The sequence below is a fragment of the Oncorhynchus gorbuscha genome, linkage group LG11, assembly GCF_021184085.1.
Source record: "Oncorhynchus gorbuscha isolate QuinsamMale2020 ecotype Even-year linkage group LG11, OgorEven_v1.0, whole genome shotgun sequence".
Classification (NCBI taxonomy): Eukaryota; Metazoa; Chordata; class Actinopteri; order Salmoniformes; family Salmonidae; genus Oncorhynchus; species Oncorhynchus gorbuscha.
The window spans coordinates 65,432,495-65,445,920 of record NC_060183.1 but is presented as its reverse complement, the minus strand read 5'-3'; the positions used below and the strand labels follow the sequence as shown (position 1 = coordinate 65,445,920).

At 46.4% G+C, this 13,426-nt stretch overlaps 1 protein-coding gene across 1 annotated transcript in view; it reads left to right on the top strand.

The window, feature by feature from the left end:
* LOC124049137 (disabled homolog 2-interacting protein-like) overlaps positions 1-13,426 on the top strand; it is a 253,523-nt gene that overhangs the window by 219,754 nt on the left and 20,343 nt on the right. Inside the window, 4 exon segments of the mRNA XM_046370502.1 lie at positions 7,687-7,831; positions 8,110-8,346; positions 8,742-8,943; positions 10,721-10,917. Of these exon segments, the coding sequence (XP_046226458.1) occupies positions 7,687-7,831; positions 8,110-8,346; positions 8,742-8,943; positions 10,721-10,917 (781 nt within the window).

The following is a 13,426-nucleotide window of genomic DNA, read 5'->3' as shown; positions in this document are numbered from 1 at the left end:
CTCTCTCTTTCTTTATCTGTCTTTCTGTCACTCAGCCCTCTTTTTCCTATCTCTTTCTTTATCTGTCTTTCTGTCACTCAGCCCTCTTTTTCCTATCTCTTTCTTTATATGTCTTTCTGTCACTCAGCCCTCTTTTTCCTATCTCTTTCTTTATCTGTCTTTCTGTCACTCAGCCATCTTTTTCCTCTCTCTCTTTCTTTATCTGTCTTTCTGTCACTCAGCCCTCTTTTTCCTCTCTCTTTCTTTATCTGTCTTTCTGTCACTCAGCCCTCTTTTTCCTCTCTCTTTCTTTATCGGTCTTTCTGTCACTCAGCCCTCTTTTTCCTATCTCTTTCTTTATGTCTTTCTGTCACTCAGCCCTCTTTTTCCTCTCTCTCACTTTCTTTATATGTATTTCTGTCACTCAGCCCTCTTTTTCCTCTCTCTCTCTTTCTTTATATGTATTTCTGTCACTCAGCCCTCTTTTTCCTCTCTCTCTTTCTTTATCTGTCTTTCTGTCACTCAGCCCTCTTTTTGCTCTCTCTCTCTCCATCCATCCATGCTTACAGTTTTTTTTTCGATTGCTAAATGACAGTGGGCACAACTGGAGTCACATGTGCAAAACTCTAACTACAGTCTGCACTACCAACAGCCACCTGAGCTAAACAGTTCACATCACCTGCAAAACTCATTCCAAGCAACACAACTCTTAACACATGGCTCAAAACACGCTCAGTGCAGCCAAACACTATGCACAACCCTCACTGAGATAACACACACTGTCACTCAGAACACACTGGGAGTAAAAACTCTAGCATCAAACACCAATACAGAAAATACAAACTTTTCATCTTTACAGTTTGAACAATTTCAGTGACTTCATACAAAGTAATATTTTCTTCAAAGAAAAGAGTGACATTCTTTCACATGATTTATTAAATTTTTTAGAACATAACAATTCTTTAAGGTAAATGAAAATTAGCAGTTTGCTTCAATAGTCTGTAGTAATTTACGGAATTACAGTAATGAGAAAAAAAAGTTAGAAACTAAAAGTTCATACTGTAATTCGAACAAATAATTGAGGGGCTAATCCTGCCTCTCTCTAGCATCAGGCCACAGGTTTTCTTCAACATCACATCTAATGTTTTCTCTTGCCATGCACCTGGGGAAGAACCTTCTGGAGTGCCTTATCCATCCCTGGCAGTCCTCTGGACTCGTGTCCTCACATCCGGCACGCATGGCTTCCAAAAGAGACATTTGGTCATGTGGGTGGTGACCAAACACTTTCCACCTCCAGGCAGAGAAAAACTCCTCTATTGGGTTGAGGAAGGGTGAATATGCAGGCAGGTACAAAACCATAAATCTGTGATGTGCTGCCAACCAATCTGTGACAGCTGCAGAGTGGTGAAAAGCAACGTTATCGCAAACTATGACAAAAACTTGGGGGTTTCTTACTGGCTCCCCTGTTCTGCTGGCACTAGCTGAGCATAGAGCTGTTCTAGGAAAGCTATAAGCCTTTCTGTGTTGTATGGGCCAATGAGTGGTGTGTTGAGAAGCAAACCATCATTGGCCATTGCAGCACACATGGTGATATTTCCCCCCCTTTGGCCTGGAACCTCCACAGTGGCCCTTTGACCTATAACATTCCTTCCTCTGAGCCGTGTTTTGGCAAGGTTAAATCCAGCTCCATCGATAAATACAAATGAATGTGGTCTTTCCAGTGCTTCCACCTCCATTACTCTCTGAAAAACAGTAAGTGCACAGTTTTACTGTAGAAATGCTAGTGTTTTTTTTTACTGTAAATATTTTCTATAGCTGTGTACGTAACCTCAGACGTCTTACCTGGACATATTGGTATCTTTGCTCTTTTACCCGTTCACTGTTTCTCTCGAACGGTACAGTGTATAACTGTTTCATTGTAACTTGGTGTTTCTTTAGGACTCGAGCAATAGTTGTTGTGCTGACAGAATTAACATTTTCAAATATATCATTATCAGCCAGCACTCTATCTTGAATCTCCCACAGTTTTATTGCATTGTTGACAACAACCATGTCAACAATAGCATTTTCCTGCGCATCTGAAAATATTTTTCCTCTTCCCCCTGTTGGGGGCAGCCTTTGGGTCCTGTTGTAAAAATATATTTTACAGTCAAACTTACTGTAATATATATCTGTGTAAATATTCTATAATTGCAATACAAAATAGATTCCTGTAATGTTTTCATTTACTGTAAGGATGTAACTCTCACCTGTTTGCATGATGGAAAATTGGCATTACAGATGCCACTGTGGATCTTTGCAGATTGGGTTGCACCCTCAACCCTGCCTCTCTCAATGAGAGACCATGGTTCACGACATGGTCTATAAGTGTAGCCCTTATTTCATCTGAAATAACAGCTCTTTGTCTTCTTTGTCTTCCTCCACGCATCCGCCCTCTCCCTGCCACCCTTCTCCCTCCACGAACCCATCTTCCTTGTTCCATTTCCAAAATGAGTCTTTCTGAGCTCTACCTATATATACTGTAATATGTGTGTGTGTTCACTAACAAGTCTAAAACAAGACACCTGCTTAGCCTTTCAGCTGAAATTGCAATCAGCAGTGTTTGAAAGGCACAAGGCTGAAATCTATTCCGTTTTGAATGTGTGGTTCACAGTTTTGACAGCAGTGTGTTAGCATTTGAACAAAGTGCTGTAAATCCACAGTGTTGTGCAGGTTGTGGTTAAAGTCATGGGATAAGTGTGTAGAGTTTTGAAAACTGTGTTCAAGCAATGAAAAACAAACTAGAGTTTGGTCCACATGAACTGCTGCTGTGCAGACTGTAGTTAGAGTTTTGCACATGTGACTCCAGTTGTGTCCACTGTCGTTTAGCAATCGAAAAAAACTGTAATACAGAGACATTGTGTGTGTTGTCGTAAGCAATCAAAACTTGCTCTGGGTCATTAGGCCATGTTTACTGAGCTGTAATTAAGGTCAGAGATCATTGAGCTGTAGTGGAGGTCAAAGGGCAGAGAAGGCCTCAGGGCTGGCAGACACAACACTCCTAGCCCCTGACCCCAGAGACTGGACATGGTATCAACACAGAACTAAGTGCCTCTCTTTCTTTTCTCTCTCTTTCTCTCTGTCTCTCTCTGTCTCTCTCTGTCTCTCGGTCTCTCTCTCTCTCTCTCTCTCTCTCTCTCTCTCTCTCTCTCTCTCTCTGTCTCTCTCTCTCTCTCTGTCTCTCTCTCTCTCTCTCTCTGTCTCTCTCTCTGTCTCTGTCTCTCTCTCTCTGTCTCTGTCTCTCTCTCTCTCTGTCTCTCTCTCTGTCTCTCTCTCTCCCTCTTTCTCTCTCTCTCTCTGTCTCTCTCTCTCTCTGTCTCTCTCTCTCTGTCTCTGTCTCTCTCTCTCCCTCTTTCTCTCTCTCTCTCTGTCTCTCTCTCTCTCTGTCTCTCTCTCTCTCCCTCCCTCTGACTATCTCCATATCTCTCTCCCTCTTTCACTCTCTCTCTCTCTCTCCCTCTCTCACTCTACCACAAGGTGAGACCAAGGTTAGTCCAGTGTTGTGTTAGTGTTGGCTGTGGTCCTGGCTATAAGCCTGGTGCATGTTGATGTGTTTACCTCATCCAGCCTGATTTAGAAACGTACACAGCAGCAGTTTTATCTACAGAAAAGCACATTGTCTCTCTATTTCCCTCTCCCTCCATCTCTCTCCCTCCATCTCTCTCCCTCCATCTCTCTCTTTCCCCTCCCACTCTCATTTATCCCTCTGTGAATAGATCTAATATCAGTGCAACAATGTGTGTGTGTGTGTGTTTCTATATCTCTCAGGGTTGAGTTAAGAATATATTGGAGCCTTAGTGAATAATGCATGTGTGTTTTTCTTGGAGTTAATGTGCTTTGAAGCCTGGGTGAATAATAGAACACCTCGTCACTACCGAAGATTGACTGCTTCCGGTCTGGTCTGATCTGGTCTGCCATGAAGGGGCAACACAAGGCCGACCAGGGGGAATGAGGAGGGAGAGGAAGGGAGAAGGAGAGGGAGAGGGGGGAGAAGGAGAGGGAGAGGGGGAGAAGGAGAGGGAGAAGGGGGGAGAGTGAGGAGAGAGAGGGAGAATGAGAGGGAGAGGGGGGTGGAGAAGGAGAGGGAGAGGGGAGGGGGAAGGAGAGGGAGAGGGAGAGGGGGGACAAGGAGAGGGAGAAGGAGAAGGAGAGGGAGAGGAGGGGAGAGGAGAGGGAGAGGGGGAGAAGGAGGGAGAGGGAGAGAGGGAGGAGAAGGAGAGGGAGAGGGGGGGTGGAGAAGGAGAGGGAGAGGGGGAGAAGGAGAGGGAGGGAGAGGGGGGAGAAGGAGAGGGAGAGGGGGACAAGGAGAGGGAGAGGGGGGGGGAGAGGGAGGGGGAGAAGGAGAGGGAGAGGGGGGAGAAGGAGAGGGAGAGGGGGAGAAGGAGAGGGAGAGGGGGAAGGAGAGTGTGGAGAGGAGGGGAGAAGGAGAGAAGGAGAGGGGGAGGAGAGGAGAGGGGGGAGAGGGGGGAAGGAGAGGGAGAGGGAGAGGGGGAGAAGAAGGAGAGGGAGAGGGAGAGGGGGACAAGGAGAGAGGGGGAGAAGGAGAAGGAGAGGGAGAGGGGGAGAAGGAGAGGGAGAGGGGGGAGAGAGGGAGAGGGGGAGAAGGAGAGGGGAGGGAAGGAGAGGAGAGGGAGAGGGGGAGAAGGAGAGGGAGAGGGGGAGAAGGAGAGGGAGAGGGGGGAGAAGGAGAGGGAGAGGGGGGAGAGGGAGAGGGGGAGAAGGAGAGGGAGAGGGGGGACAAGGAGAGGGAGAGGGAGAGGGGGGAGAAGGGAGAGAGAGAGCACTTTTCCTTTCTGATCATCTCAATAACAAACAGTTTAGGGGAAATGATTACATCTGATCACTGTCAAACTAAGAATAAGATATTTGTTTCTATAGTCTTAACATGGACAGGTAGAGCCGCAAGTCAGACATCCTCTAATCGCCTCTCGCTATCTCTCATCTCTTTCCCTTTCTCTCGTCTCTCATCTCTCCTTTCCTCTCTCTCATCTCTCACCTCTCTTCACATGGGAAGGACAAAGTTGACAGGAAGAGGGGAAGGGTTTGTGTAATGTTGATGGAGTGTTGTTCTAACATTGTTTATGATGTTGTTATCTCGTCTGGTACATTGACTGAGATGGAGAACATGAGCATCAGCATCAGCATCAGTCATCAGTCATGGTGTATTACCTGGGATGGCCCTGGACCCTATTGTTGTTTGACTTATTATTGTCATTGGATAGTTGGTGACAGTCTGAAGTTCATGTCTTGCTTATGGAAAGCTGTTACGGTGTGATGTCTTGAATGGAGACGCAGTCAGTCATTCAGTGTTTCAGTCTCACTTTAATTAAAAGGCCGGACATCATTGTCCTTCCATCTCAGAGGTCCTTGAGGGACAACAGGAAAGTGTGTGTGTGTGTGTGTGTGTGTGTGTGTGTGTGTGTGTGTGTGTGTGTGTGTGTGTGTGTGTGTGTGTGTGTGTGTGTGTGTGTGTGTGTGTGTGTGTGTGTGTGTGTGTGTGTGTGTGTGTGTGTGTGTGTGTGTGTGTGTGTGTGTGTGTGTGTGTGTGTCAGTGGAGGCTGCTGAGGGGAGGAAAGCTCATAATAATGGCTGGAACGGAGTTAATGGAATTGAATCAAACACATGGAAACCTTGTGTTTGATGTATTTGATACCATTCCACCTCTTCCTCTTCAGCCAAACTAGGGAGTTGTTCCTAGCCACTGTGTTTCTACATCTGCATTGCTTGCTGTTTGGGGCTTTAGGCTGGGGTTCTGTACATCACTTTGTGACATCGGCTGATGTAAAAAGGGCTTTATAAATACATTTGATTGATTACCACAAGCCCGTCTACCCCATTTAAAGAGCCACCAAACTCCTGTGGTATGTGTGTATGGGGGAGGTCGGGGGTTGGTTCTTCTATCCTTGCGGGGACCTAATATCCCCAAAAGTCCCCACAAGTAAAACAAGGAAAATGTCCCAAGTCCCCATGAGGACAAAGGCTATTTTAGGCTTAGGTTTAGGGTTAGGTTTAGGGTTAGGTTTAGGGTCAGGGTAAGATGTTAGTGGTTGGGTTTAAGATTAGGAGTTAGGTTTAGGGTTAGGGTAATAGTTAAGGGGATATAGGATTTTTAATGGAAATACATTTAGGTCCCACTTAGAACAGAATAACAAAACGTGTGTGTTCAGTGAGTTGACTTAATGTTACTGTCTGACTGTGTCTCTCTCTCCCTGTGTTGTACCTGAGTTGACTGAATGTTACTGTCTGCCTGTGTCTCTCTCTCCCTGTGTTGTACCTGAGTTGACTGAATGTTACTGTCTGCCTGTGACTCTCTCTCCCTGTGTTGTACCTGAGTTGACTGAATGTTACTGTCTGCCTGTGTCTCTCTCTCCCTGTGTTGTACCTGAGTTGACTGAATGTTACTGTCTGCCTGTGTCTCTCTCTCCCTGTGTTGTAGCTGAGTTGACTGAATGTTACTGTCTGCCTGTGTCTCTCTCTCCCTGTGTTGTACCTGAGTTGACTGAATGTTACTGTCTGACTGTGTCTCTCTCTCCCTGTGTTGTACCTGAGTTGACTGAATGTTACTGTCTGCCTGTGTCTCTCTCTCCCTATGTTATACCTGAGTTGACTGAATGTTACTGTCTGCCTGTGTCTCTCTCTCCCTGTGTTGTACCTGAGTTGACTGAATGTTACTGTCTGCCTGTGTCTCTCTCTCCCTGTGTTGTAGGTGAGTTGACTGAATGTTACTGTCTGCCTGTGTCTCTCTCTCCCTGTGTTGTACCTGAGTTGACTGAATGTTACTGTCTGCCTGTGTCTCTCTCTCCCTGTGTTGTACCTGAGTTGACTGAATGTTACTGTCTGCCTGTGTCTCTCTCTCCCTGTGTTGTACCTGAGTTGACTGAATGTTACTGTCTGCCTGTGTCTCTCTCTCCCTGTGTTGTACCTGAGTTGACTGAATGTTACTGTCTGACTGTGTCTCTCTCTCCCTGTGTTGTAGGTGAGTTGACTGAATGTTAGTGTCTGACTTGTCTCTCTCTCCCTGTGTTGTACCTGAGTTGACTGAATGTTAGTGTCTGACTTGTCTCTCTCTCCCTATGTTATACCTGAGTTGACTGAATGTTACTGTCTGCCTGTGTCTCTCTCTCCCTGTGTTGTAGGTGAGTTGACTGAATGTTAGTGTCTGACTTGTCTCTCTCTCCCTGTGTTGTAGGTGAGTTGACTGAATGTTAGTGTCTGACTTGTCTCTCTCTCCCTGTGTTGTACCTGAGTTGACTGAATGTTAGTGTCTGACTTGTCTCTCTCTCCCTATGTTATACCTGAGTTGACTGAATGTTACTGTCTGCCTGTGTCTCTCTCTCCCTGTGTTGTAGGTGAGTTGACTGAATGTTAGTGTCTGACTTGTCTCTCTCTCCCTGTGTTGTAGGTGAGTTGACTGAATGTTAGTGTCTGACTTGTCTCTCTCTCCCTATGTTATACCTGAGTTGACTGAATGTTACTGTCTGCCTGTGTCTCTCTCTCCCTGTGTTGTAGCTGAGTTGACTGAATGTTACTGTCTGCCTGTGTCTCTCTCTCCCTGTGTTGTAGGTGAGTTGACTGAATGTTACTGTCTGCCTGTGTCTCTCTCCCTGTGTTGTAGGTGAGTTGACTGAATGTTAGTGTCTGACTTGTCTTTCTCTCCCTGTGTTGTAGGTGAGTTTATCAAGGCGTTGTATGAGTCAGATGAGAACTGTGAGGTGGACCCGTCCAAGTGTTCGTCCAATGACCTGCAGGAGCACCAGAGCAACCTGAAGATGTGCTGTGAGCTGGCCTTCTGCAAGATCATAAACTCCTACTGGTAACTTCTGGGACACCACCCACAATGCATTACCAATAAAATGTGTTGTTACCATGTGTTTATAAATTCATACCATAGTGATATGGCCATTGGGGGACATTCCGCCAATGCTTTCAGTGCTTACTGTTAGCTGTTCTAGAGTTGCTATGCAGGACCTAAATTCACCTGTTCAAACAGCATAAAGTAGCTCTGTAATATGAGAGTGATAATAAATAGTTGCGTGCAAAGTGTACCTACCTCCATATTGCCGTTAACACCTCTTATCCCTCCCCCTGCAGTGTGTTTCCACGGGAACTCAAGGAGGTGTTTGCATCGTGGCGACAGGAGTGCAGTAGCCGGGGGCGACCGGACATCAGCGAGCGTCTGATCAGCGCGTCTCTGTTCCTGCGTTTCCTGTGTCCGGCCGTTATGTCCCCGTCGCTTTTCAACCTGATGCAGGAATACCCTGATGACCGCACCGCACGCACACTCACACTCATCGCCAAGGTCACACAGAACCTGGCCAACTTCGCCAAGTGAGTGTGTGTGTGTGGGTTTATGGAGTGTGTGTATTGGTGTTGAGTGCGTGTGTGTGTTTTAGAGAGAGTATGTGTTCTATATACTCAACCTATCTCTCCCTCCCTAACTCGCTCTCTTTTTCTCTCTCGCTCTCTTTCTCTCTCTCTCTCTCTCTCTCTCTCTCTCTCTCTCTCTCTCTCTCTCTCTCTCTCTCTCTCTCTCTCTCTCTCTCTTTCTCTCTCTCTCTCTCTCTCTCTCTCTCTCTCTCTCTCTCTCTCTCTCTCTCTCTCTCTCTCTCTCTCTCTGTCTCTCTCTGTCTCTCTCTGTCTGTCTCTGTCTCTGTCTCTGTCTCTGTCTCTGTCTCTGTCTCTGTCTCTGTCTCTCTCTCTCTCTCTCCTTCCATCTCTCCCAGGTTTGGCAGTAAGGAGGAGTACATGTCCTTCATGAACCAGTTCCTAGAACATGAGTGGACCAACATGCAGCGCTTCCTGCTGGAGATCTCTAACCCAGAGACCATCTCTAACACTGCAGGGTTCGAAGGTTACATAGACCTGGGACGGGAGCTGTCCACCCTGCACAACCTGCTGTCAGAGGTCGTCTCTACCATGGACCAGGTAGGGCTGACCAGGCAATGACAACTAATACAATGGACATAGTAGTAGTCACATGAAATATACAGTATACTGTATAGGGACAGGAGCTTTTTCCAAGACTCCAGGTCCCAAGTTTATCCTGACTATGTTAACTGATTAGAAATAAATCCAGGTCCCTAGTTGTAACCTCTATAACTAGCCTGGAGTTTTCCCCTGGTCAGGTCATGAAGTCAGGACTAAATACATAATAATATTATCAGCACAGTCCTTCTGCATTTAGTAATGTACTGCGAGCAGTAGCATGTTAACCTAACTAGATTCAATCATGTGTACAGCACGCTATTGCTTACATAATACAACGACTGCTGTGAGACTGAGTGCTCTATTGGAATGCTCTGAGGACGGCCTGGGGGGACATAGATATACAACACTATGTTTATGTGGGAAGCATCCAAATGGATTTGTAGGGACACCTAGTGCATTAGCCATGGTTCCGCATGGAGAGCCATCCCAGCGTGTTAATTACTAGGTATATTGGGGGCAAAGCTCACAGACTCTTGCCTACGGAGCTGTGAGGGGAACGCACCTCAGTACCTCCAGGCTCTGATCAGGCCCTACACCCAAACAAGAGCACTGCGTTCATCCACCTCTGGCCTGCTCGCCTCCCTACCACTGAGGAAGTACAGCTCCCGCTCAGCCCAGTCAAAACTGTTCGCTGCTCTGGCCCCCCAATGGTGGAACAAACTCCCTCACGACGCCAGGATAGCGGAGTCAATCACCACCTTCTGGAGACACCTGAAACCCCACCTCTTTAAGGAATACCTATGATAGGATAAGTAATCCCTCTCACCCCCCCCCCCCTTTAAGATTTAGATGCACTATTGTAAAGTGACTGTTCCACTGGATGTCATAAGGTGAATGCACCAATCTGTAAGTCGCTCTGGATAAGAGCGTCTGCTAAATGACTTAAATGTAAATGTTAATGACTCTGTCTGCTGCATCCCATCCTCACTGAGGACAGCACTCCCGTCCGTCTCCAACCAAAATAAAGTCCATAGACTCTGTGTGCTGCATCCCATCCTCACTGAGGACAGCACTCCCGTCCGTCTCCAACCAAAATAAAGTCCATAGACTCTGTGTGCTGCATCCCATCCTCACTGAGGACAGCACTCCCGTCCGTCTCCAACCAAAATAAAGTCCATAGACTCTGTGTGCTGCATCCCATCCTCACTGAGGACAGCACTCCCGTCCGTCTCCAACCAAAATAAAGTCCATAGACTCTGTGTGCTGCATCCCATCCTCACTGAGGACAGCACTCCTGTCCGTCTCCAACCAAAATAAAGTCATTCAAGCCTCTTGAGGCCGGCCTGTTCCTTTATTCAGACTGGAGAACATAATCAGAGGGAGATTAGCTCTCTGTAATGGGAACAAGAATACCCCAGCCAGGCTCACTGTCTGATACAGGCACAGGGAGGTCTCTACTGATATCCAAGGTTTAAGTCAGTGCATGTAAAAGTTACAAAATTGCCACATGAATGCTTAAATGGGTTCAAACAATAGAGTAGAAAACCGTGAAGGATGCCATGAATACACAGCTTAACAGTGAACCTAAGGAAGAGGAAGTTTGCCGCAAACCAGGCCAGTCTTGCATCTCCCATACTGCCCCGCCCTAATGAGTTATTAGGTTTGGAAAGGATTAAACTGATCCTAGACCTGTGTCCAAAGGCCTCAACTTCTACACAGAGCTACCATGACCGCTGACCCCATCTCTGACCTTGAACCCCTCTTTAACCCTCAGAGCTCCGCCTCCAAGCTAGGCCCCCTACCCAGGATCCTCCGGGAGGTGAACACAGCGCTGAACAACCCGTCCAGCATGACCATGAGCATGACCCCTCCGTCCTCCTCTGACTGTATGGGGTCACCGCCCAATGCCGGGGCAGGCTGCAGCATCTCCACCGGCCTACAGAAGATGGTCATCGACAATGACCTTTCAGGGTAAGGACAGGGTTTGGGATAAAAGAAAGGGAATGAGGGTGGGGTAAGGGTTAAGAAGAACAAGAACAGACAAAGCTAGGGGTATGGATAAGGACGGGGTAAGGGTTAAGAAGAACAAAAACAGATAAAGCTAGGGGTATGGATAAGGACAGGGTAAGGGTTAAGAAGAACAAAAACAGACAAAGCTAGGGGTATGGATAAGGACAGGGTAAGGGTTAAGAAGAACAAAAACAGACAAAGCTAGGGGTATGGATAAGGACAGGGTAAGGGTTAAGAAGAACAAGAACAGACAAAGCTAGGGGTATGGATAAGGACAGTGTAGGGGTTAAGGAGAACAAAAACAGACAAAGCTAGGGGTATGGATAAGGCCAGGGTAAGGGTTAAGGAGAACAAGAACAGATAAAGCTAGGGGTATGGATAAGGACAGGGTAAGGGTTAAGAAGAACAAGAACAGATAAAGCTAGGGGTATGGATAAGGACAGGGTAAGGGTTAAGAAGAACAAGAACAGATAAAGCTAGGTGTATGGATAAGGACAGGGTAAGGGTTAAGAAGAACAAGAACAGATAAAGCTAGGTGTATGGATAAGGACAGGGTAAGGGTTAAGAAGAACAAGAACAGATAAAGCTAGGGGTATGGATAAGGACAGGGTAAGGGTTAAGAAGAACAAAAACAGATAAAGCTAGGGGTATGGATAAGGACAGGGTAAGGGTTAAGAAGAACAAGAACAGATAAAGCTAGGGGTATGGATAAGGACAGGGTAAGGGTTAAGAAGAACAAGAACAGATAAAGCTAGGGGTATGGGTAAGGACAGTGTAAGGGTTAAGAAGAACAAGAACAGATAAAGCTAGGGGTATGGATAAGGACAGTTAAGAAGAACAAGAACAGATAAAAGGGGTATGGATAAGGACAGGGTAAAGAAGAACAAGAACAGATAAAGCTAGGGGTATGGATAAGGACAGGGTAAGGGTTAAGAAGAACAAGAACAGATAAAGCTAGGGGTATGGATAAGGACAGGGTAAGGGTTAAGGAGAACAAGAACAGATAAAGCTAGGGGTATGGATAAGGACAGGTAAGGGTTAAGGAGAACAAGAACAGATAAAGCTAGGGGTATGGATACGGACAGGGTAAGAAGAACAAGAACAGATAAAGCTAAGGGTTAAGAAGAACAAGAACAGATAAAGCTAGGGGTATGGATAAGGACAGTGTAAGGGTTAAGAAGAACAAGAACAGATAAAGCTAGGGGTATGGATAAGGACAGGGTAAGGGTTAAGAAGAACAAGAACAGATAAAGCTAGGGGTATGGATAAGGACAGGGTAAGGGTTAAGGAGAACAAGAACAGATAAAGCTAGGGGTATGGATAAGGACAGTGTAAGGGTTAAGGAGAACAAGAACAGATAAAGCTAGGGGTATGGATACGGACAGGGTAAGGGTTAAGGAGAACACGAACAGATAAAGCTAGGGGTATGGGTAAAGACAGGGTAGGGGTTAGGAAGAACAAAAAGGAAAGGGTATAGGTAAGTATGGTTAAGGGGGTTTTCTCGTTTGGGCAAAAGTCCGTCCACCATCCTCTCTCCTCTGTGACCCAGAAAGCAATAAGTGGTTGAGTGTTCAAGGAGTGTCTCAGTTCATTAGTAGGCAAAATGAAGACGGTCCTCCCCTCCTCTATAGCCTCCTTTTGGCAAGGAAGCTCAAGTGTTTTGATACCTGCCACACCCTCTTTGAATCAGCTTTAGATTTTTGAGGAGAAAACCATGCACCCGTTTCAGAAAAACATATGATACTTGTGGTTTTATCTATAAATGTCTGGCACAACTAAGTTGTTCCTATCACTTTACACTTTTATTTGGGGATCCACTTCTGTAAACGTAATTTGCCTGAAGAAGGGTCTCATTTTATACAGGCGCATTTTCGTCGGTGTTCCCTATCCTCACCGCCTCTCCTCGATTACCTTTGACCTTTTTCAAAAGTAGGCGAGAGAGGACGGAAGACGCAGGAGTTGAGCAAATCCAATTGACGAGCCCACTTTATCAGGCCACGCTAATATGCCCCTTCTTCCCCTTCTCATCAGGCTGGCAGTGAACCTGCAACCCCAGTCAGATTTATGGAGGCTGGAGTGAACGAGTCTAGCATTCTAGCAGTCCTTCTTAATTACACCACATTCACAGAGAGAGGGAGAGGTAGAGGGGAGAGAGAGAGAGAGAGAGAGAGAGAGAGAGAGAGAGAGAGAGAGAGAGAGAGAGAGAGAGAGAGAGAGAGAGAGAGAGAGAGAGAGAGAGAGAGAGAGAGAGAGAGAGAGAGAGAGAAATATTATGGGAACATAAATTGTGTCTGTCAAGGTAATTGCCAGACAATAAAGCTGTAGACTTGGTGGTGAAAGAGAGAAGGGAGGATGAGTGTGGATCACTTAACGAGCTATATGACTCACATCCTCCTCCTCCTGGGCTGTGGTTCTAAGCCATGTGTCCTGTTGGGTTGCTGTTTCTATACCATGTGTCCTGTTGGGCTGT